Source organism: Protomyctophum parallelum, assembly GCF_964188405.1.
Source record: "Protomyctophum parallelum genome assembly, chromosome: 20".
Classification (NCBI taxonomy): domain Eukaryota; kingdom Metazoa; phylum Chordata; class Actinopteri; order Myctophiformes; family Myctophidae; genus Protomyctophum; species Protomyctophum parallelum.
In genome coordinates, this window is record NC_139718.1 from 8,535,204 (window position 1) to 8,560,712 (window position 25,509).

Below are 25,509 nucleotides of genomic sequence, written 5' to 3' on the forward strand. Positions count from 1 at the left end.
ATTTATGACAACGTAATTATAAAAACATAGTTGCAATCTGCAACTATGGATTCTTTTTGACACACATTTAGGGCTGTGGCCGAATCTGCCATTCCTTCATGGGGGGGTGAAAACAACACAGCTTATCATTGGAATTAATTAGGGAATGCACACATTGTTACTTTCTTTTTCTCTTTTTATCATAGCGCAACATGGTGAAGTATTGTAGTGCAGGTAATTGCAACAACCACCGATCTAGTGCAAAAAGACCACCAAATATTCTAAACTTTCTGGGATTCTGCCAATAACCATGACATATTCTTTGAGACTTCCCCTGTTCGCTCATACTAGGACATGACGTATGTACTGTGTAGGCAGAAGAATAGCAATTGGCATGTAGATAGTGAACGAAGCATCAATGATGTGCTGACAAACTAACTTTGTGTGCTAATGTGCTACGGAGCTTGGCCTCGTGGTTAGGCAATGCACATAGCAGTGTGCGGTGAGCGCAGAGATGGGCGGAAATACGTCAAAAAGTACAAATAACAAATACTGGGTAAACATTTTTTTTATCACAATACAAATACAAAATACCGGTCTGAGAAATGTATGAGATACAAATAAGCATTTTGTCATTTGAAAATTCATTTTTTTATATATAAAAAAAACTAATGCAATGATTGGTCAATTCATAGATTGATTGCCAAATATTTAATTAATTGGCTATGTCAGACTTTCTAAGGATACATTGATCATACAAGCAGAGTGTTTTTCATGGTGTTTGAAGCAGGTATCCAAATGTTTGTGAGCGCAGGCCAGAGATATCTTGTTCATATCAGCTGAAGCTAAATATTATGGTATGAGACGCATGAATGCACAATCCTACACTGATAAGAGCTGCCTCGCCCTCTACACTTGTACTTCACAGACATGCAGGACACTGACCAGGATCCTGACACTAGGATACTGGCATCATGATACTGACAACAGGATATTGACCACGATACTAACACCAGGATACTCATCAGGATTCGGACGCCAGGATACTGACACATAGCATCACAAACAAGTAATGAAATATTAGGCTTGTCTGACCATTTTCGGGTTATGCAGAGATGTAGTTATCACAAAAGGATGCATACATTCACTAATTGAGGCAAGGTCATATTTATCAGTTCATATTATGAAGTCTGACTGACTCAAGACCCACCCTACCCTGGCTCTCATTTGTGGTCGTATTTGTTCTGACGGTGCGTAAGCCAATCAGAGGCAGAACATGTGTCAATTTGAGAATAAAATGACATAATACAAGTATGTTATGTATTTAAAATACAGACAATACATGGTAACAAGACAACTCACCCCGTTTCTGTTTTCCAGCAGACAGCAGACAACCATAAGTACAAATATCATTAATTTTATGAAAAGCTACTACAGTGTCTGTTAAGTCTGTTCACAGAAGTTGTTGTAGGATATGTGGGGATTACCTGACGAGGTACCATTTGATACAAATACTTCTGAGAGTATATAAATACTATAGATACCGAGAAACACTGTTCTAGATGGCTGGCCCCTTCGATACCACACCATAACAACAGCTTTAGCTTAGTAAAAGTAAAACACATGCCTCTGCTTCCTCCGGAATGTCAGTCTTTCTTTATAAATAGCATCTGTTGCTGTTTATTAACACATTTCAGAGCAGCTATACTAAACAAGATCTGTTGCACATTCTGAAGCTCTCAGAACATGAAGAAACTAGGTTGTACTTTGTCCATTTTACCAGTATAATTGATGTCTGAAATGTGGAAACAAGTACGTAGGTCCTTCCTTCAGTGCTTCATGTGCCCACAAGCTAATGTTACCAACGTAATTGTGATGGCATGTGAGCTTGTCTGTGTGGTTGAAACAGGATGGAAAGGCAAAGTCCCAGAGCCTGTTTCTAAAGTAGGTTCCGCTATCTATTTCAATATACACAGTCACAATCAGAGGATAATGGCCAGACACAGGATGAGAAGCAACAAGACAGGAATGCTAGTCCGCTCACGTACAGCTGAATTCCTGAACTTGATTCGACCTTCAACAGCAGGGTACACACGTTTGCGCTCCGAGATGTATTTGGATAAAACAGCAATGTCCATATCACCTGGAAAGAGGGAGAGATGGGGAATAATTTGGTTACTTGATTTATTGCCTTGCTTTCTAAATCACAGTGAACTTTCTGAAGGCCAGCAAGCTACGGATCACATAGAGGTGTTAATAACATTAAATAACATTTTTCAGGGATACAGTTTAAAAGAAAAATCTCATCTGGATCACACAAGACACACCATAATATTTCAATCACTACAACATACAAATATACAATACAAAAGCACAATACAATAGTTTTATACTAAAACCCTACAGTCTATTTTTGGAGTCAGTTACTTTAACAAAGACCCTGCCAATAAAATGACTTGGAAAAAGAAAAAAAGAAGAAAAGACCATGTCTTGTGCTCGAATGAGAACTAAATTAATAGTAGGGGGGAGAATATACATGCTGTTAATATACATAATGGTAAAATGGTGGTATTAACAGAATCAGGGACAAAACATATCTCCACTGGTGATAAAAATGTATGACATGGGGAATGACCCCCATCCCCTACAGCAAATTGAACCCTGGCTAATAGAAGAACTGACAGAAACAGAAAGGACTTGGCATCTGTACTTGGCAGCATGAAAAAATAACTAGTCTAGTGAATGAAGGCTTTCCCAAAATGTGTTGTTGATTTGAGTAAGGGAAGTGGTATTTATACAACGCAGTTTCGGGAGAAGAGACCTCCTTCTGCTTCACCTTAAACACTCCTCCCTCATTATCAACAACTCCTCCCTCCTTATCAAACTCACCTGCCTTTTATTATCACCCGGCCAATCCCAGGTGCAATCACCACAGTATAAATACACCTGCGATCTCTCAACCAAGTTGTTTGTTCTGCTCCACGACAGACCAAACATGGGTTGTGAGTACTGCACTTGTAGATCGGCTATTTTCACTATTCTTCAAATTCGCCATCCTCCTCCACCCCAACCTCCTCCTTCCGCCTCGATTCTCTAGGAATCTAGGGGGGACAGAGACGACCAACTGCTCATTCCGAGTAGAGCAAAGATGACTGTCAACTCCAGAGACTACGCCCCCACCCTGAGTCTCGACCCTACCTTCGGTTCCTCACTCCACTCCACATTCATCTCATTCTGTGTCAATAAACTGTTAATCTTGAGTGAAGGTGTGGTCTCTTACTAGTGAAACAATGGATAAACACATAGTTGAGTATTGGAAGCATATAGAATCCATTTCTATTTAATTTGTGAGCTTATAGATCGTTTCATTTCTGAAAATGTTATCCTATAATGACATGCCCAAAATAGGGACATCAGGGTTAATGTGTTTATGCTGTAAGGTGCAACACAAGTTGGACATTGATTTGAACACTGAATCCCTAGCATAGCGATTAGAGCATAGAAGGTACGCGGACCACTCGCCCACCACAGGGGGTGCATGCATCACAGTTTGGGAACCACTGGTCCTTTGCAAGGACATGCAAAGTCATAGTCGTACGATTTGTCACACACATTACCGCAGTGAAGTTTGTTCTCCACATTTGACCCATCTCTTGGAGCGGTGAGCCACAGCCGTGCCGCGCTTGGGAATTGTTTGATTAGTTGATTTGACCCCCCAATCAAACCCATTGATGCTGAGTGTCAAGCAGGAAGGCATTGGGTCCCATTTATACAGTCTTTCGTATGACCCGGCCGGGGGATTGAACCCCAACCTCACAGTTTCCGGGTGGACTCTAACGAATGTAGCAATGGGTTCCTGTAATGGGTTCAGATCTAAGTCAAGTCTCCTGCAGGAGGTGCATCTGAAGCCTGACCTGGACAGGAGTTTCCAGACGTAAAATATTAATAAGGAAGACAGAAATGGGACAACTTGAATATGAAGTGTTGTTGCAAGCTATTTATGTCTGCCAGACAGGGATGCTCAAGAGTATTTATTAGAGTCTTAAAATGTTGAGAAGATGCCTTGTTATTGCTGCCTAGGGAGACAGACCACAGCCAGACAGACACAGAACAAAGGTCAAATCAGCATCTGCAGTAGGTTACCCTGCAGGCTTTCATCGATATCAACTGACCTACACAGCATGCACACAATCCATTGCACGCCTTTTCCTCCACCTATTTGCTGTTAAATGGCTTGTTACGTTACAACCAGATAAAAGTGTACAAATTCTGACAAATTCTACATTCAGGGGCATATTTAAAAATTAAGAATAATGTTATTATTATTGTTTATCACCGCAACACGTCTCTTTCTCACCTGTATCATGCTTCAGTTTTTCTTGCAGGATCATGGTGAAGCCATCCCCTCCATCTGCTATGTAGGAAGGCATAACCAGCTTATACGTCTTCTCCAGGTCTAAAGGTTCATAGCGGGGAACACGACACTCTGTACAAAGCACAGACATGGCCACCAGACGCTGACCAGAAGGCCTGGAGAGGTCAAACGTCACATGGATTCCTAGGTGTAGAAAATACAATGTTGTTGGGGGACATTTTCATTATGGAACTTCATAAGCGTGGTTAGCATTTCTATAACTGCTAAGAACCCACAGAAAATAATATGACTGAGTCTGGGTTCCCTGTTTGATCACTGGCTCCTCCTAGCCTCGATACTAGTTGTGATACTAATAGGGGTGGGTGAAGTGTGGCTGTGCCAGGCTAGGCACCTCCTGCCATTGTGTCAAAGTGTTTTTGAGTAAGACACTAAACCCTTAAGACACTAAAGATCAGCTGGTAGATGCCTTGCATGGCTGGTTAATGTGTGAATGGGTAATTGCACATTGTACAGCACTTTGGACAGTGCTTACAGTTACAACCCCTGAAAAAAAGCTTATTTCCCAGAACAATCAGATACATGAACAAACTGATAACAACAAGAGCGAAACAGGGCAAAGGAAAACGCTAGTTTGGATTTGTCTTTGACTTAGGCAGGCAGCGTCATGTCCAGGGGGTGTACTTGTACATCAAGCTGCCTCACGCTACAGAAACAGGAGATAGGATCCTGCCCTATGGGCCTCATGGCTCGGCAAGGCTTTTACGTACTTAGACAGGCAGCCCTGTAGACAAATGTGCTAGTGTTTCCCGGAAATAAATACTGCATTTGTTTTATAGAGAAGATTGAGAGCGGCATGTTTTGGTGTTGCTGAAAAACATCTGTGTGCAAGATGTAAGTGAGGAGGTATGTAGCTGAGTGGATAGAGAGGCTGTGCCGGAAGGTCACCCGACTCCACATGTTGAAGTGTCCCTGCGTACACCGCTAACACCCGCCGGCTGTACTCTTCTGAGCAGCCATCTGCTTTGTTCATTTACCTTCCCCCAGGGACCAGTATATAGTCCCTTTCCATGTGTGTAGTACTATAAAAGATGTCCTTATTTCCTATTTCACAGGAGATCTGACCTTGTGTTTGGAATCATATAGAACTATCAATTATTTTCGGACAGAGACAGACAGACAGACAGACAGAAGAAAGAAAGAAAGACAGACAGACAGACAGACAGACAGACAGACAGCGTTTGTATAGTACTTTTCTAGACTTCTGAACACTGAAAGTGCTTTGTAATATATGTCTCGCTTTCACTTAGGCGCAAGTGACTATATGCACATCGACAATAGGTGCTGAGTCAAAAGTATACTAACGTTTAAAAACTAGAACCCGAACACCAATGCCGGTAAAGACTTCTTTATACACCAACAGTGGATGCAACCTGTTTATTGCAGTTAGGGGTTCAATATCTGTGATACAATATCACTGTTTCTACCACATTATAAACGCTCCACCTCAGTAATCCATCTTCCAGGGGTCTAGGCACCCTCATTCTCCTACTTACTTACTCTCCCCTATGGGCAACAGCAGTGATTACTACCCTAAAGACCCCAACGGCTCAGATAAGGTAAAAATCGATATCAATCTGCAAGCATATGGACTGTGAGATGGGGGTCTATATGGGGGTTCAAAGATCACATTCTAGACCTGAAACCTGTAGAAATTCTCCCGTGTAGCTGCCATATCTGCGAACGGAATGTTCAAATGCCTTTTTCAGCGTAGACCCGCTCAGCTGGACCGTATCAAAGGTTACTCCGAAGGGCAAGATGGATAGAATCTCCTCCATAGTTATGGTACCTGAAAATGGAAGGACACAAGTACAAGTTGTCAGGGATTTCTACCTCTCGAGTCTAGCTGGTCACAATTAGATTGTGAAAAATATACATTTGTAGACATTTTATAAAACTGAAACAATCATGCACACCGTTTTTATAGCGCTCGTCGATACCACTCCTTATGGCACCACTATTCAGCATACACATGCTCACGTGGTTCCACTGCTCTTCATCTGGGTACTTGATATTGTGGTTAACCTACGAATGGAAAATAAGCTTTATTAATTAAAGACGGCCAGTGAGATATACTGTACTGTTGGTAAGGCCAATCAAGCTTCCACCGTATCTACTAGTTCAATCTACTTGACTTGACATTGAGAAGAGAAACCCGTCAAAAGTACTCTCTGTGAAAATGATCATTCCAAAGAAAAGGCCAAGGGGCTCTTGTTAAGGCTTGAACATTTATCAATGGATAAATGTTCAAGCCTTCCCTAAAACAATGCTCTGTGGAATGATTGCACTTAAAACTGTTAAGTTAAAACACCAAACAAACAATAAAATAATCAAGTCAAAATAGTAAGCGTGGCACATGATCAGTAGGCTGAGAGCCAACTTCTGAGGTGGTTGTTGTAAAAAGGTTGAGAACCACTGATTTAACCATATTGCTGTTGTCCTTTTCTTAATTTCATAGGCTCAACATGCTTGTCTGGTTATCAATGGTATAACTTGTTTTATGTAATTAAATAGTTTTGCTTTAAAGTAATCTAAAAGCAACTGAAAGTAACCCCCCCCCCCCCTCCTAATTTTTCAATTGTGGTAATCGGATTACGTTACTGACTGCAGTTTTTAGCAAGTATAATTTGTAACTGTAGGGGATACTTTTTTAAAGTAACCTTCCCAACACTGCCAATCAAATACTTAGGTTCTCCTGCCTTAAATGCCTACATTGTAGGAAACAACTACTTTTTTGTGACACGCTGTGGATATGATTCATTGTATCTAAGGTGCATGCAAATGATATGAAAGGATGTAAATTAGTACATTTACTATGCAAGTCACTCTACAGCACATGCTTACCATAGCATCACAGATCATATTTCCAAGGTTACACTCCCGAAATCGACATTCTGCAAACGTCCCGTTAAGGTACACCACGGTCTGTCCCACATACTGAGCAGAGTACTGAGCCAGGTTAACCTTCCAACTGTCGACATCAGCCAGGATATTTGGATCTAGAAGATTTGAAAAACATTTTATGAAAACCTGAAATGAAAAGAATACTTGATTGGGAATAAGGTTTTGTTGTGGTTATGTGACGTACAATTCCTTCCTTAGAATAAGTTGTTGATAACATGTTGATCATTTCATCTCGGTATCAAAAGGCGTTTACTTTTTGTTGTTGTTGCTCAAATCAATTTAAGCAACAAAAAAATCAATCTACATAAAACTTACATCCTAAAGGGCCTCCCACAACGTCTGCGAACGGCCTGTGCCGCAGCGCTGCGCACCCGGTGTGTGCTGGGCTTTAGTCATCAGAAACATGCTTTTTAACCCATTCTGGGCGGGAACCTTTTTTGGTGTTTTATCCATTCTGGACGGGAACCACTTTTGGGGTTCTGTACAGTATTGTACAGTATTAAAAAAAATGATTCTGCTATATAAATATAGCAGAATATATATAGGTTTTTCAGAAACCTTAGGACAGGATTTAGAAGGCGTTTTTAGAAGGCCAAAATCACGGGCGTATCCACACCTGGTCCTACTTGGGCGTAGGCCCAGGTATTTCCGAACTCAGCCCAGCAAAAAAAAAATTAATACTTTTTTCTTTTTTCCCCCCTAATATATGATGACAGTATTGCATAACATAATGTGAATGCAATCACTGCATTCAATTTAGCAAAATGTGGCAGTGGGTGTATTATTATTATTATTAATTTTCCTATTAGGATCCGTAGCCACTGGCACTGCCTAGTTTGTCCATCTGTACCTTGCATGGATTGATTGGTCATGCCTGCCTGATGCCTGACATCATGTGCTTGTTTCTAGAATGTGGCAGATTTGTTTGTCTTCACCCCAGAAACTTGCGTCTTTGTTTATGATTAAATATTAATGAGAAGCCTCTCTGAGAGTATCCTAAATGTTAGCCTCACAATGCCAAACGTCTATTGCAAAGTTTTTGCAAAGAAAGGAAGTGAGCAGTCCCTAGAGGAGCTAGCCTACTGTAGGCCTACAACAGTTGTATCCTGAGGACTTCAGCTTTACTGGGGAAACTCCACAACAGCATCCACCCTTGATTATGGATTACTACATGTTTGAAGACATCAAAGGTCAGAATTGAATTGTAATGTTTGCTGAATTGAGTTTCATTGATTGTGCCCATGTTGTCTGCTGCTATGCTATGTGCTGGTGCTATCTCGCTAATTTGTCATTTGGAAGTGAGTTGAAAGAAACTAGCTGTTAATTGTTGTTACACTCTGCAGTCTTCAATACTCTACACTAATACTTCAATACCAGTAGGCTGCCTGGGAGAGTGTGCATGTTGTTTTTTGAGGAGCGCTCCTATGTCCAGCTTTGAGGGTTTGTGTAAACACAAACCTTGTGTAAACACAAACATTGAATGCCATTGACAATGGATGGCCAGCTTTGAATGTTTGTGTATTTTGTAGTTCTATGTCTAGACACTTGGTGATGGGCATTTGATTGACTTTGATTGATTTTCATTAGCATGGGAACAGAGGGAAGGGGAGCCACTGTTCCTATGAGCTTGTAGGTCTGCTATTTTTGAAAAATCGTAAAAATGGGCCACAAATCTTTGAATATATATTCTTTCAGAGCGAACGTTTTTCTTATTTCGACGTCAGGCCTAAATGGGTTAATGAGCTTTGTCCCTGTCAAATAAATAAATAAATAAATAAATAAATAAATGTGATGGATTGACTACCCAGTCAACTAACAGCTTATCTCATAGCATCATCATTTGACTTAGATTATTTTGAAGAGCATTTGTACAGCTTGACAATTCCAAGTTTAGTTTAGTTTAAAGATGGAGTGCCGTGATTTTTTTCCACACTTAAACATGATCATCAGGTGTATTTAGGTGTATATGAGGTATAATTTTTTCAAAAAAGTGTACAGTATTTGTTAAAATGATGGTTTTATGTGGACACACCCACCAGTTCATTAGGTATGCGTGAGTTTAACCATAGCACCACCCACCTAATCCAGTCCCTCCGCCTCCTCCTTTAAGACCACCCACTTGTCCTAGTCCCTCCCCCTCCATATAAAAGGACAGCCCATGGCTCTGCCCTTTTGTTTACAAAATGGCAAATTGGTGTCTGTAATGTAACAAAAACTCATGTTTTTGTGAATGTTAGAAGTGAACACTTCCAATATTTCTGAGATATCGTATAGGCACCATTATGCACTTATACTGCCACCATCCATGTATAGGCATATAATCCATGCATCCATACCATATCAGATCTGTTTTTTCTGATTTTTTATAATCATTTATTTATTTCCTCCAATTATATTGACCCTATTGTCGCAATCAGCTCAGCTCATCATCCAATTCGATCATAGTTTAACAGCAGAAACAATTAGTTTGATAGATCATTTAGCCTACAATATATTGTAGGCTATTGATTTCCTCCAGCTAAGCACCCTGGCATTAAAACTGTCCTTTATCTGACTGCGTTGAGTTTCAGCAAAAGTCGCCAGATTTAAAGAAACAAGCGGCCAGGTCCACAAAAATAAGTCACAGAAATTGCCGTGAATATTTATGAAAACGTTTCAACAACACCAATCCTTTTAACAACATATTAATCTGAGGGTCCTTCACATGAATCATTGGTCAAGTCAACCACATCTCCCCTGAAAGTTACTTATATGAAAACAAGCCCAAGTCGCTTGTAATAGCCAGACATGGCAACATGACATCCAGCGCGACACAACATACTTCTAATTCTTGACTTTACAGCCTCGTATAAGTATTAGGACCTACATACATATTGACTACAACAGCCAACAAGAATGCACACTGTGACACTACACTCTGTATCAAAGCCCGACCACTGTGATTATAAAAGAAACAACCTACTCCTTGAGAACAACAAGAGCAACTATACAGCAGAGCAGGTAGGCTATAAGACTGGTTTGTTGTGGTTTACTTCCTGAGGACCCGACGTGAACATTTACTTGCTTCCAATCTAACGAAAAACAGTCTGCTCTGCTGTGAACTGGTAATGTGTGAAATGACTGTTTGAAAATCTGCCACACAGTTAGACACACACAGAGCAGCAAAAGCAAACTGGCTGCGCTGTTCAGTTCACACGTGTGTATGTGGCAGGCAGCTCCGCCCACAGAGGTTGTCGTATTTAAAAAATATGTATAGAGGGGGAGGTGCGTGTGTGCGTGCAATATTTTTACGTCACACTATCCGTGTTTACTTCATTGGCCCGTTTGACCGTCAAGGGTTCAGCCTCCAGGAAGAAACCCTAAATACAAAGTTATTACACCATTGGACATAAAAACGACTCCAGGGTGTCTAATGAAGTACTGTCACCCCATAGACACATGAAAAGCTGGAAAAATGCAAAAATTGTGGCACTCCATCTTTAAGTCTACCTTGAGGTATGCTGCTGTCCATAAGTATAGGGTTTCCAACAGCTGTAACCACATTCCCAGCCTCATCAAAGGTGACTTTCAGGTATCCCAGGTATTTGCCAAATGCATAGGCCTGGACCACTGGGACATTTCTCCCATCATTAGACTTCACCATAAAGGGGTAGGGACCTTCCGGTATCTCACTGGATGGTGGTGTACCTTCAGACAGAAACACATGTTATCATTCATAGTTTGTGAGTCTTAACTGATGTGATGCTGTTTATTGATCCTATCATGGTGTTTTCATGAATTTGTTATGGTCAACACGTTAAACACAGCTTCATTCGTCATTCCATGCAAATGTTTTATTTCTGTGAACAACATCCCCAATTTTGTATCTGTTTACACGCCTGACAAAGAATACAGTGGAAGATTAAACGTACAATCTGGGACATATTGTAATTAGTTTGTATTTCTGCAGTGGTAGGCTAGGAGGTGGTCTCCCTGCTCTTCCATTGAGAAACTTTTACTACCCTGGTGTCAAGTAGGACACCAACTGGTGGACAATGTCAGTAAAGTAATTTGAAGCAGACTGGATTGAACACCACATATGCCACACTTATTATAGCTCAGACCTTGCTGCAGTTAGCTCTATGTCGGGAGAGAGAGAGAGAGAGAGAGAGAGAGAGAATGTACATGAAATGGTAGACTGTAGCTTTAACTTCTTAACCCATTTTGGGCGGGAACCCCTTTTGGTGTTTCAAGCATTCCGTTATACTTTAGCTATTGAAAAATAGCAGACCTACAAGTTCATAGCGCGCCACCGAGTGGCGCGCTATGAACTTTAGGGAAGATTTTAAACTCTGGCCCTTCACCTTCAACCTCAAGGAGGTACAGACAGAAAACCAGAGATCAATACGCGTTCATTTTCATGATTATGACAAGATTCGTACCAAAACACCTCTGGAATGAATACACACACAGAACCAATGAGTTATAATAAATATCTATAAGTTTTAATAATCAAAGCCCTATAAACTAATGTACAATTATGTTTGGTCCTATAGCTACAACAGTATAATTTGAGCCTAATACAATCATAATGAATCAAATATGGATGTAAACAATCAATGATACCGTTTACCGACAGAAGTCTCCCGATTAGACACCAGGAGACCCCTGGACCCTCTGCTACGGCAAGGTTGGTGAGAAGAGTGACCATTTCATGGGCCGACAGAGATATATATAATATTTACAAGTTGTCAATATAGCCAATCAGAGTTCATTTCTTCAGGGGCGCGCTTGGCCATCCCCTCATTTGGAGTGTCGCGTTGGTCCCTTCTTCCGGACTCTGCCCCCTGGGTGTGTGTGGGTGTATGTGTCGATGTTTTCAATTAAATGTGCCAGTCATTATGAGATCATCTTTACCGTATGTGTGTGCATTAAATAAGCCGGTCAGTATGTACTCTTACTAGTGTGTGTGTGTGTGTACCCTGTATGTGTGCCTCCCCTTGCCACTGCCCCTTGTTTACACAGTCGAGTTGCGTTGACCTGCGTTGGCGACCCGAGAGGGTGGGAGGGAGAGAGAGAGAGAGAGAGAGACAGAGACAGAGACAGAGACAGAGACAGAGACAGAGACAGAGACAGAGACAGAGACAGAGACAGAGACAGAGACAGAGACAGACAGACAGACAGACAGACAGACAGACAGACAGACAGACAGACAGACAGACAGAGAGAGGGGGGGGGAGAGAGAGAGAAAGAGAGAGTGCATGCACGAGCATGCACGCGTGGGAGAAAGATGCCTCTGTGTACTTTATTTTCTAATATTTACTAATTTGAATTTTAGCTTTTAGTGATGCCTGTTAATATTAAATAAACATAAACTTTTTAATAATCTCATAAAAAGCATAAAAAGCCTCCAGTCCCTCCCAAGATTTTTTAAAATTTACTTTTATTAAATAGTTAAATAGTTGGACTATATTGATCGTCTAAGGCATTTTATGTGCACACTCTTATAGGTGAACTTTCCAGTTTTTATTTTTTCTGTAGCATTTGTTCTATTTTATTAATTTGTTAGAGTTTTTAGTCCCAGACTGTCTTAAATTGTATATTATTGTATATATATATAATATATTGTATATTAGATTACACGGGGTTCTTCCCCTGACCTGAATAATGGCATTACCTGAATAGGGCTACCGGGAGAATTTTTTAAAAGTCCTTATCACTTGTTATTTATTCTATCAAAGCAGCATTGACCTTTGCCCTTGGCATGTTAGCATAATAGCTCATGTGAGTAATGACACTACGTAAAAAGTCTGTTCTACCTTAACTTTCAAATAGCAACACATATTTATTTTTTAACATGCAAATGTAACATCATTCTGTTTACCTACTTATCTAATGGCCAGGGATGAGGGAGAGATACTGTAAAATTGTTCCTGTCTGTGGATTATACACAGCCTTACTTTAAATTGATCACACACACACAATAGAATTATTTTTATTGTTAATATTAGTCTCTTGCTTATACCAAGAGATATATTTTGTTGAGTTTTGGAGTTCCCGGTTGGTTGGTTCACACCTGGTTAAAAAGCATCACAAAATTGCACCAACAAACCACGCTAAAAATTCTCTTTCCTTACTTACTACTAGCTTCTAAGTGTCACTGAGCTAGAAATGGCTAATCTACTGTTTACTGAGTGCACACACTCGTGCGCACATTTAATGTGTATGGGGCTGATGTGTAAAACTGCCAGATTTCCAATCTTTTCCTAAAAAAGGGTCAGATAACAGCAATATTTGACGTTCACATCTCAACATCCGCGTATACTGGGCCGTGGTTGGCTGGTCCGATACGCCTTGAAGTCACTTGATGAAAGATACTCCTTGGTTGCTGAGAAGGATGAAAAAGTACAATGTTCATCTTTGTTGTTGACACATGCCCCCCAAAGTTTGTCCCCACAAAGTTCATGTCACCAGAGTTCATGTGTTTGCTCCACCATAGTCCTTTCACTTTCCATTGTGCCGTTTTGCAAGTTGACTTTTATAGGCCAACTGAAAACTGAGTTGTTAAAGATTCAGCCTTTTTGGATGTAATATCATGTGAGCGAGAGATATTACTATACTTTGTACTTTAGTAGTGGCAGTTTTTCCTAAATATTTACTTTTGAACTTTTCATGTGTACCCTCTTGCGGGTCTATCTGTTTTAGATTGTTGAAATCATTGTGGCTCAAGGCTAATCTGACCTGTCAGATGTCAAATTGGTTATCTGAAACAGTGCACATACCTTTATAATCAGGCCTGTGGACACTTTTAAAGGAATTGTTGGTGCAGTTTACAGATGATAATCACAGATTTACAATATGGACACACAGTTTTATGTATACACTTTTGTCTTTTACTGTCTGGAGGCAACCCTAGTGCCTGGACCTGGTTACTTAGCCTATATATAAACATTATACACATGAGTGATTGTAGATTGGCTATTTTTCTTTACACTTATTTTAATATATAATTAAGCACGTGTAACAATTCACTTTACCTGGGGAGACCTACTTTTTGAATAAGGGTACCTAGGTTAGTATTTTTATTTCTTAAAACCGTTATAGTAAAGCATCCAATGGGTTAAATGAAAGATCCTGTTATTTTTATTAGTCAATTTGTATATGAGACATTTATTGTGCTTTTGACACAGACTATATAGATATACTGTATTTTTGTAAATGGTAGAGGGCACAATGCCTTATATTAGTAATGGTAGTAGGGATAATTAGATATTGTCACACAATTTATTCTAGAGTTAGACCTTAGTTTAAATACATTTATACATTTATTTCATAATAATTATCTATAGAGAATCTGATTTATTTTAGTCCATCAACTTTAAATTTGTCCAATAGTTAATATCTAAACCCTAACTTTACTATTTTGAGCCGGTAAATACCTTTTTTTTTTCTCTTAAAACCAATTCTTTCCAAAAATACTTGAGTAAAAGTATCCGTGGTGCCGTATTAACCTATAAGTATTTCAAAGTACTATTGATATTTTTTTTTTTAAACAAATATTCCTTCTTCCCGCTACCTGTCGCTCTGGCCCCCTCTCCCACTGGTCCTGCACCAGACACTGAGAGAGAGAGAGAGAGAGAGAGAGTTGCATTTTATTTGTATTTTTAATCCTGAAACCTAAATCCTACATCCTGATTTTTTATTTTTTGCTCCTCACTGTATGCTGTCCAATAAAAAGCCAGCTAAACTACACTGTTCTCTAAATCCTCAATCATACTTTTACTCCTACTTTACTTTTGAGTACAGCAGCTAGATAAACACTCCACAATCACACTTTTACTCCTACTTTAGTTTTAATTATTTAATTAACAATGATACTTTGTTTCTCAATTTTTCTCCGGACACAGTTCACACCAGAGATGAATATGGTATTTTATGGGTGTATCTCGGAACTAAGTGTGGTGAAAAAATACCCTTACACAAAGCCACTTATGGGGCACGCCTTAACAGCGTACAGCATAGATGACGGCGAATCAAACCGTCACACCAGAGATGGTTATGGTATTTTATGGGTGTATCTCTGAACTAAGTGTGGTGAAAAAATACCCTTACACAAAGCCACTTATGGGGCACGCCTTAACAGCGTACAGCATAGATGACGGCGAATCAAACCGTCACACCAGAAATATCTGTAATTTCGCCTCACTATTCTCTAAATTATCTAAGCCGTGTCAACAATTTCTGAACCCAGTGTCCGGTCGGAGCAATGATTGTAACAAGGGAAACCCAGCACATAATAAAACTGTACTATTTTATTCCCTGCACCGTGGCTCAACGCTCCAGGCCGACACTACATGTCCAGAAAGAAATGCACCACTCAAAATAACCACTACGTTCACCACGGGCACAACCACCGGTGGCTTGTTTAGAACATAATGACGTTACTAATTCAACGTCACACTAGAGACCGCTTTTACAATTCTTATCTCTGAACTATATTTGACAGTTTTAACATATAGTCAAACCCTACATATATATATAGCCACTTACGAGGTACACCAAACCTACGCCAAACTATCAGACTTAGACAGTCCTCCAAGGGTGGCCCAGGCTGGCGATCCACATAGATGACGGCAATCTATCCGTCACACCAGAGTTGGGGTTCCATTCTTGACCTCTGAACTACATAGAGGATAAATATCCTATTTACATAGTCACATATGCTGTTACCAACATTGATGACGGCAATTTTCCGCCACACCAGAGTTTAGTGGTCCATTCTTGACCTCTGAACTACATAGAGGATAAATATCCTATTTACATAGTCACATATGCTGTTACCAACATAGATGACGGCAATTTTCCGCCACACCAGAGTTTTGGGGTTCCATTCTTGACCTCTGAACTACATAGAGGATAAATATCCTATTTACATAGTCACATATGCTGTTACCAACATTGATGACGGCAATTTTCCGCCACACCAGAGTTTAGTGGTCCATTCTTGTCCTCTGAACTATAGTGGTAAATGACTTACAGTTTTAAATGATAGTCAGTCCACTATAGTCACATACGCTGTTACCAACATAGATGACGGCAATTTTCCGCCACACCAGAGTTTTTAGTGTTTCTCCATGTAATGACAACAAAGCCAATATTACATTTTTTAAATATACCTTTACTTTTATCTTTTCTAATTCTTGGCTCTTTCCAAGTGAGTATCAGTCAACTTTTGGGCTCATCACGAGAGCCTTAGACAGTTTAGCTAGGCTGAATAGATCTCATATACCCACTCACGTTTTTTATTTTTGGGCTGCCTTCAGCCGATTTTATTAACATGAGCACCCACACTCCCCAAGTGTAGGATATTTTTAAACCATATACTAGATAACCTGTAAAACCATGTTTCTAATATAATCACCATCCCCCCCGTATGGCTTTGACCTTTTTTACTCTTGATTTTTGACACCCCCATGGTGTTTCTGTTACCCTTTGTTACTCTTGATTTTTGACACCCCCATGGTGTTTCTGTTACCCTTTGTGAAATTAATCTGGCTAATGACTACTTTTGATCTAACCAGAATATTAGTCATCCATATTTGTTCTTTTAGAATTTAAACGGTAATCTTTTGGTAAACCGGAGTTGATTGATTGCAACTCAGATAGAATTTAGTATATCCAATTGCAGACTTTTTGTATGCATGGTACTTATTTTAGCCATCTATGCTTTTGGAAAAACGGTAGTGTGTTTTCCCTCAGATTCACTCAGATTAATTTAGCAAAAAATCCAATTATGATAAGCAGATAGAAAAATAGCATATCTGCTTACCTTATGTATGCCCGGGCCCCAGGCTCTGAGTTAGTCTGCAGGAAAAAAGAACACCGTCGACCTGGCGGAGTTTCCCAGACGTCCACTCCACCCTCTTTGGTCTGTTGCTGCCTTCCAGAGGTTCCGGTCCAAATCACGCCATAATCACGTCAGCAAGGTCACCAACTAGGGAAGATTTTAAACTCTGGCCCTTCACCTTCAACCTCAAGGAGGTACAGACAGAAAACCAGAGATCAATACGCGTTCATTTTCATGATTATGACAAGATTCGTACCAAAACACCTCTGGAATGAATACACACACAGAACCAATGAGTTATAATAAATATCTATAAGTTTTAATAATCAAAGCCCTATAAACTAATGTACAATTATGTTTGGTCCTATAGCTACAACAGTATAATTTGAGCCTAATACAATCATAATGAATCAAATATGGATGTAAACAATCAATGATACCGTTTACCGACAGAAGTCTCCCGATTAGACACCAGGAGACCCCTGGACCCTCTGCTACGGCAAGGTTGGTGAGAAGAGTGACCATTTCATGGGCCGACAGAGATATATATAATATTTACAAGTTGTCAATATAGCCAATCAGAGTTCATTTCTTCAGGGGCGCGCTTGGCCATCCCCTCATTTGGAGTGTCGCGTTGGTCCCTTCTTCCGGACTCTGCCCCCTGGGTGTGTGTGGGTGTATGTGTCGATGTTTTCAATTAAATGTGCCAGTCATTATGAGATCATCTTTACCGTATGTGTGTGCATTAAATAAGCCGGTCAGTATGTACTCTTACTAGTGTGTGTGTGTGTGTACCCTGTATGTGTGCCTCCCCTTGCCACTGCCCCTTGTTTACACAGTCGAGTTGCGTTGACCTGCGTTGGCGACCCGAGAGGGTGGGAGGGAGAGAGAGAGAGAGAGAGAGACAGAGACAGAGACAGAGACAGAGACAGAGACAGAGACAGAGACAGAGACAGAGACAGAGACAGAGACAGACAGACAGACAGACAGACAGACAGACAGACAGACAGACAGACAGACAGACAGACAGACAGACAGACAGACAGAGAGAGGGGGGGGGAGAGAGAGAGAAAGAGAGAGTGCATGCACGAGCATGCACGCGTGGGAGAAAGATGCCTCTGTGTACTTTATTTTCTAATATTTACTAATTTGAATTTTAGCTTTTAGTGATGCCTGTTAATATTAAATAAACATAAACTTTTTAATAATCTCATAAAAAGCATAAAAAGCCTCCAACTTGTAGGTCTGCTATTTTTGAAAAATCGTAAAAATGCGGCACACTGAATAGGTATATATTCTTTCAGAGCGAACGTTTTTTTTTTTTCGACGTCAGGCCTAATGGACAATATCCAAAACATCCCTCAGCTGTATGGAGTAGAGTAGAATAGTGCAAAAATACCTGAGTATAGGAAAGTATTGGTGTGTCCTCCAATGACGACGTCAACCCCTCTCACTCGCCTGGCAATGTCTTTATCCACTTCAAAACCAGCATGACCCAGAGCAATGATCTTATTGTATCCCAGTGTCACCAGTTTATCAACCTGCACTTGGAGCGCTTCCACTTCATCTTCAAATGTTAAGTGGGGCCCTAAAACACAGGAGTCAGAGAATGACAAACTATAATTAAAAAGCACAATGTAGGTACCCTCACAAAAAACATGCAGTAATCCTGGTCTCTAAACTGCCTCCCCCTGGTTGGAATAACGTGTTCCTTCCACGCGCTATGTCCAACCAGGGAAACTCCCCCCTGTCAGGTGTAAAGGAGCAACTTGGACACTTGGACATGAAGGAAGCATGAGTTCAAGTCCTGTGCTCTCCCCATGTCCCCCATATATGGGGACTAGGTTGGCGGAGGGGGTGTAGAGCCCAGGATCACATTAGATAATTGACACAGGGGTGAAAAATGGGTTACAAAATCGTTGGATAAAAATTATATCAATTTGTTTTTTAAAGCACAATGTTTGGCCACTTGAACCCTAGCATCCCTATTTTTGCAGAAAATAGATTATCTAAGTCCTGACGTCACTCATTCATCCGCTGGTTCACAGAAGTAATTATTTTATGGAGAATAGCATTCGGTCATCTTAGAATCGTCTCATATAAGAATTGTGGTCCAAACAAACTTGTCCCTGCGATATTGTCAGGGAGGTAACTCTGTGTTCTTTGCACAGGTCATTAAAATACCTTTTCTGACCATTTCTCACCATCATTCATTTGATGCTTCATATCCATATGAGTGAAATCGCTGTGCTCATTTGTTTATTTTTGAATTTTGAAACGATATTAAACAAGTCTATAGGAATTCTGAATGGGAGAAAGAAACGTGACCCAGGTGGTCTATGTGTAAATGTGTCTTGCTCAAGGACATTTCAACACAAAGCCAGAAGGCAATTAGAATTTCTGAGCCAGTGACTTGGCAGCCACACACAGCCACACACATTGCAGGACACACACGCACACGCACGCACGCCCGCACGCACGCATGCACGCGCGCACACACACACACACGCATGGGCCATTACATTGTTTAACAATATTTTTATAGTTATAGTTGCAGTGCTCAAAGTGAACTATAGACGTGTAGGTGTATTGTGTGCACATATAAACTGCTGTACCCAATACCCATGCATATGCTACAAATGTACCGGTACATACAAACACAAAGCTAATTGTGTCACATGTAAATACATGTGACATTGGCCCGGGCGGCTGCCATAGCCGTCTGAGCACCTTGATTTGGTAATGTCAGACTGGCAGTGTGCCGCGGGTTCGACTCCCGATCCTGACGGCCTTTACTGCATGTCACCCCCCCCCCCCATCTGTCTCCCCATTTCCTGACAGCTTACTGTATCCCTATCCTTCTATAAAAAATAACATAAAGGCGAAAGCCACAAAACATATCTTAAAAAATAAGTGAAATTACCATCATACTGACATAATGTTGGGAGGGACTAGAACAGATCAGACATCTTATATGCCATCTTATGGGGAGATGTTTGGGTGGTGTATATTAATGATCGTGGATGGATGGTCATTACTGTGTAGGTACCGTAATACACTGTAGGGCTACTGTAGAGCAGGGTGAGGGTGCGTGCTACCAGTTCATCATCCATTGGGGTACACAATCCAATAAGGAATAGGCCCAGGGTTTGGTGAACACAGGCGGGTCCGGGAAGATCAAGAAAATCAGAACCAGAGTGAGGTCTATAGGGAGCTGAATGCACAAAACAATCTGGCAGGGAATAGGGACCCCAACTGCTAGGTGAAATGGCAAGGAGTGGGTCTGATTGGTAATGATCTGCAGCTGGTGAGCTAATGAAGGATCAGGACAGGGTGAGGTGAGAGAATTCATGACACAAACATCTGGAGAAGTGAAGCCACCCCATCGTGTTCATATAGACAGGAGTGTCTCGGCTTTTTGTCTCCACCAGGCCGAAGGCATGGGGGGAGAGTATGTTTTGCACTCCGTCCGTCCGTCCGTGTGTCCGTGTGTGTGTCCGTGAGCAGCTAATCTCGGCCACCGTTAACCCGGTCGATGCCAAATTTTGCACACACACTCCCTGGATGCCAACGATGAACCTCTGCCCCAAACTTTCCAGAACGGCCTGTTATAGCGCCACCAGGAGGCCGCTTTGTGCAAAACAAGTTTTTGCACAGTACACCTACAGATTTTGTCCAAACATCGCGCAAATTGGTACACAGTCTCTCTAGAGCCATTCAACAAAACCGGTCTTTCAGATTTCTCAGACTCCATCCTGATTGGTTAAGATTGGCTTCCAAAGTTCACAGGAGTGCTCAGTTTCAAACAAAATGCTGCAAATCATGAACACATCGCGTGATTTCCGTGAAATTGTGCACGCACATTCCCACTAGGCCGAGGACGAAATGCCACATGAACAATTTCAACTCAGCCTCAAGGTGGCGCTATAACTGGCCGAAAAGTGTTTTTACCTATAACTGCACGGATCTGTGGATAATTTACTTTTGTTGCCCTTTTATCCAACCACCAGATGAAGGCAAGCTGCAATGTCCTACATTCCTATCCTGGTGGAGACCTGTGCCCAGAAGGGCACTTTTTCTAGATAGATTTGCTTTGAAAGAAGGTTTGAATGTATTGTTAAAGGATGTAACCTGACCTCTGAGGCAATGCTTTGGTTTCAGCATAATATGGTTTCAACATAATGTCATTGTAAAATGGAAAACGCCTAACAGATTTATGGGTTGATAGTTGCCAACATACAACCACAGATTACTCACAAATTTGTAACTACTCACAGAGTTTCAGTATAACTCTGAGAATGTCCAAATGAGTTGACAATGACTTGAATTAACACTCCTCTACACTACAGGAGTGCATAATGTTTAGGACTTGATTATTATTATTGTTTAGAGTGCACAGTTCTGTACAAATATTTCGTTTGCTACAACATTTGGATGATTGATAATCTGCACATGAGTGCAGATTACATGTACGCCTACAGCAATCAAGGCATGTTTCATGCTTGGTTTTATAATAAAAAAGTTAATAACAATTTTTGGATACCAAAAGGGTCACGAGAACAGGTCACATCTGATGGTTGTATGTAAAAGAACGCCTTACAAAATGTTCAGAAGCAGAGATAAGCAGTTGCTCATTGCTGAGACATGAATAAGGCACCAAATGAATCACTAAGTAGTACCGGTATATAATGGTATAATGGTATACTTTGTTTTCTTCAGATGTCTGTAGAGATCTGTCTGTGTGATATGTCTTGTTGCACATTGACCCACGTTGAACCTAGTGATTCAACGCATGGAATTCAATGGCCCAAACCACACCAAAGGGTCGAGACGGTTTTCAGCTCCGGTGGTCAGCTCACCACCGAAAATCCAGACTATGAATAGGCCTTTAGGAGACGTAAGACATTAATCCTTTGTCCAGCTCTGCCTTGCACACAAACTCCAAATAATCATGCAAATGAAATGCTGAATTGCACAAAGTGCCATCATACCCATTAGGGTACATCACACTCAATAATCAATAATCACTCAATACTAATCCATATTATACTATACTGTATATAATGCATATTTTACCTGGTAAGGATAAGACTGGTGTCTCTGCTGTGGTATATCCGACCACAGCCACTTTTTCAGAGCCAACATTAATCACTGTGTATGGCTTGTAGTAACCGCTGATTTCCGGGGCCAGTGTTTTGTCAGGTTTGATGTTGGCACTCAGCACAGTGCAGTTTATATTATGAAGAAAGGGCTTGATGAGCCCTTCCACTCCATTGTCAAATTCATGGTTTCCAAATGCCTGAGGAGTAAAATAAGTTTTGTCTTATTATTTAACCCATGTAGACCTGAGTTCAAAACATTCACTTTGAAAGAATACATATTCAAAGATTTGCGCCACATTTTTATGATTTTTCAGAAATAGCAGACCTACAAGCTCGTAAGCGTGTAAACAGACTCAGACCTACATACAAGACACGTGCATACAAACCGTGTTAACATGATCATAAGAGTGTCAGTAGGTCTACACATAATATTTATAATATATATATATATATATTTTTTTAAAGTCAGTATTTATTGAGAGGATGGCTCCTTGAGATGCAGCATCTCATTTTAATATTCATGTGGTCAAATGCAGTGACCAACTTTTATTCAGGGAAACGGCAACGTTTCGGCCTATCAGGCTTCATCAGGCTATCTTTGTACAAAAAGTACAAGGCCGAGACGTTGCTGTTTCCCTGAATAAAAGTTGGTCACTGCATTTGAAGACAGTGTGCGGGTGTTTGTTCCTTTTTCATTTTTGGGCACCGTACCCTCTCCTACGCACCTGTCGCCTGTAGGTGTGCAAAAGCCTTGCTTTTTATAAATATTCATGTGGTAAAAGCTTAAAAAATGGCAAATCCCCTGATGAGAGGAGGACAGCACTGTGCAGCGAGGAAGGCCCCTGCAGCCCCTCACCCAGGGACTGGAGATGCCAGAAGCCTCAAACCCACATCACTGGGCACGCGTATACGTCTTATGCCCAATAGGTCTGCTGTGGGACGGGGCATCGGCACCCTGCGGTGGAACCTTAACACCAGAATCCACAGGCCACTGCATTTCTTGGAGGTTTTTGGAGGCATTTCTAGGCTTCGTGAAGCATAGTGGTTCTACAAGCAAGTCTTTACATTAGTTGGTTTTCAGGGAATTGCGAGGTTCTGTAAATGCATTGTGATGTTTGTGGACATTCCCTTTTTAAGTGGTGCAACCACTTCCTTAAGTGACTGTGTGGGTGGGTGGGTGGGTGCGTCTGAGCACGAAAACAGCATGGTTGTTTTTCACCACCTTGCGCAACCTAACACACACACACACAAACACACATATTAACTGTATATAGTGATTTTGGGTGTGACAGTACAGTAGCCTACAGTAGAGGGTATACAGTAGAGGGACCCCCACACGGTAACTCTGTCATTTCTCAACCGTTTCGGACGCGGGCGGCTCGCCGGAATCGGGCCGGCACCCTGGGTGTGTTCCTGTGGGTCTGGAACCCCCCCCCCCCACACACACACACCATTTCTCTGCAGCTCAAAATACATACTTTGGAAAAAGTATTAATGCTAGATGTGATATATTTAATATTTTACTAACAAAAATGTAGTAACAGCTGCCCTCCCTGTACAGATCAATAGGTAAATATTGCCTCACTAACTACTGCTAAACTAGGTCATTCACAAATACCCAGAATGCCTGAAGACTGTGGGGCAGTTGTCCAAAATCAGTTGTGTTCCCCTCCACTTTAATTCTTAGTGACCTACCAAACATCAATGCTTCTTTGTTTCGGCAAATTGATGTAAAAAGGTGCTTTAGGACAACAAGATTCAAAGACTTTGTGCATGCATGTGCACACTACAGTAACCTAGTGCTGTGAAATATAATATAGTAGGCTATACTATGATGGTAAAAGGTAGCCTATACTATACAGTATGCTGTAGGTCTACACACATACAGTGTTAGCCATAACATATAGTAGGCATACAAATGTGTAGGTAAACCTATACAGTATTAGTATATGTAGCCTAGAATATATAGAGGTAAAAGTATTATAATACAGTGCAAATGATAAGCTACTGGTAGAGAGAGCAGTATGGTGGATTCAGTGATTTATTTGTCTCACTCATACAAGTGTAACTGTTGATGTAGCCATGCTCTACCACCAGACTGTGCTAACAATATCACACAGTTGTAATAAAACACATTATATATACACGTTATATAGGCTAATAACTGTATAATACAAAGTGATATGAAAAATAATGGCTGCCTTTTATTGCTTCACCCCAGCAACAACAAAAAAAATGTCATCATGGGTATGAAGGATATTTTCAAATTGCAGGCACTATAAAAAATGATTGCTTAAGAATAAGCATTATTAACAAAATAATTAACACATAGGCCTAATTCACATTTAGACATTTAGCAGACGCTCTTTTTGGGCGATCTTGCAAGCTATAGTTTATTGAGCTCTTTGACATTTAAAGACACAATGCACTTACCATGGCATCATAACCAAGTTTGTTCATGAAATACGCCGCCTCGGCTCCTTTGTAGTAATTGAACCAGATCGTTCCCTGGAACTGGTCTCCCGCATCCAGTAACAACACATGTCGCTCCTTTTCTCGGAGTTCGGTTATTTTCGTGAACCTCCTGGCGACGCCGGCGAAGCAGGGTCCCTTTTCTGGGCACTTTCCCGACTCTCTGCTGGTCTCTTCGATCCGAGCGTGATTGTCGTTCGTGTGAAGCAGTGTGACTTCGAAAGTTGACACTTTGTCTAAATTGTTCAAAAGGAGTTGCAGAAGCACACAGAATGAGGTAACGCGTGCTCTCAGAGTCGGCATCTCGTCGTGCGAGTGGCGAGTGAAAGTGATCGCCTACAGTTGGGTAAAGTGATAGTCACATTACATAAAGGTTTGAAGTTCAAAATGTGTTGCCTGAGTTTATAGCCTGCAGGACGAGCTCTCGCTTCTTCTGCACACCGTTACAGTAAGCAGCTACACTACAACTTAATCGTCTGTCTGTGACTCTCTGTGAGTCTGTGCCTACTACTGTATTGGCCCAAAACCTGAATTCCAACAAGTAAAACGAGACGTGCCTGGATCCGTTTTAATCTGCGTCCTTTTACAAACTGCACAGTTTCCATTCACATCTCAAATATGAAGGGTCGATCTGAAACTGTGCAATTCTGTCTCAATTAAATCCAAATTAAACAACAGGAAAATAATTCAAACTAGATAAAGTGCCCCTCGGTAGTTTAGTAACAGTTTAGTTTATTAAGGATCCCCATTAGTTCTCTACACCGTAGTGGAGACTATTCTTCCTGGGATCCATG

The 25,509-nt window shown here is 40.9% G+C and overlaps 1 protein-coding gene across 1 annotated transcript; it reads right to left on the reverse strand.

The window, feature by feature from the left end:
* Positions 1–1,445: 1,445 nt before the first annotated feature.
* Positions 1,446–25,277, reverse strand: LOC310877550 (snake venom 5'-nucleotidase-like). The gene is made up of 9 exons (XM_083791457.1): positions 24,677–25,277; positions 22,218–22,440; positions 18,541–18,729; positions 10,805–11,002; positions 7,256–7,410; positions 6,328–6,436; positions 6,051–6,200; positions 4,337–4,537; positions 1,446–2,122 (listed from the first exon to the last, which is right to left on the reverse strand). The coding sequence occupies exons 1-9, from the start codon at positions 25,016–25,018 to the stop codon at positions 1,962–1,964; spliced, it is 1,728 nt and encodes a 575-aa protein (XP_083647583.1). The 5' UTR covers positions 25,019–25,277; the 3' UTR covers positions 1,446–1,961.
* Positions 25,278–25,509: the final 232 nt, after the last annotated feature.

What these genes read in the sequence shown, in the direction of transcription:
- LOC310877550 (XM_083791457.1), bottom strand. Translation starts at nt 25,018, where the DNA reads ATGCCGACTCTGAGAGCACGCGTTACCTCATTCTGTGTGCTTCTGCAA. An exon ending in CAATACTTTCCTATACTCAG is followed by an intron (nt 11,003 to 18,540) that starts GTATTTTTGCAC and finishes TTCTGTCTGAAG; the next exon opens with GTACACCACCATCCAGTGAG. An exon ending in CGACGAGCGCTATAAAAACG is followed by an intron (nt 6,201 to 6,327) that starts GTGTGCATGATT and finishes TTCCATTTTCAG; the next exon opens with GTACCATAACTATGGAGGAG.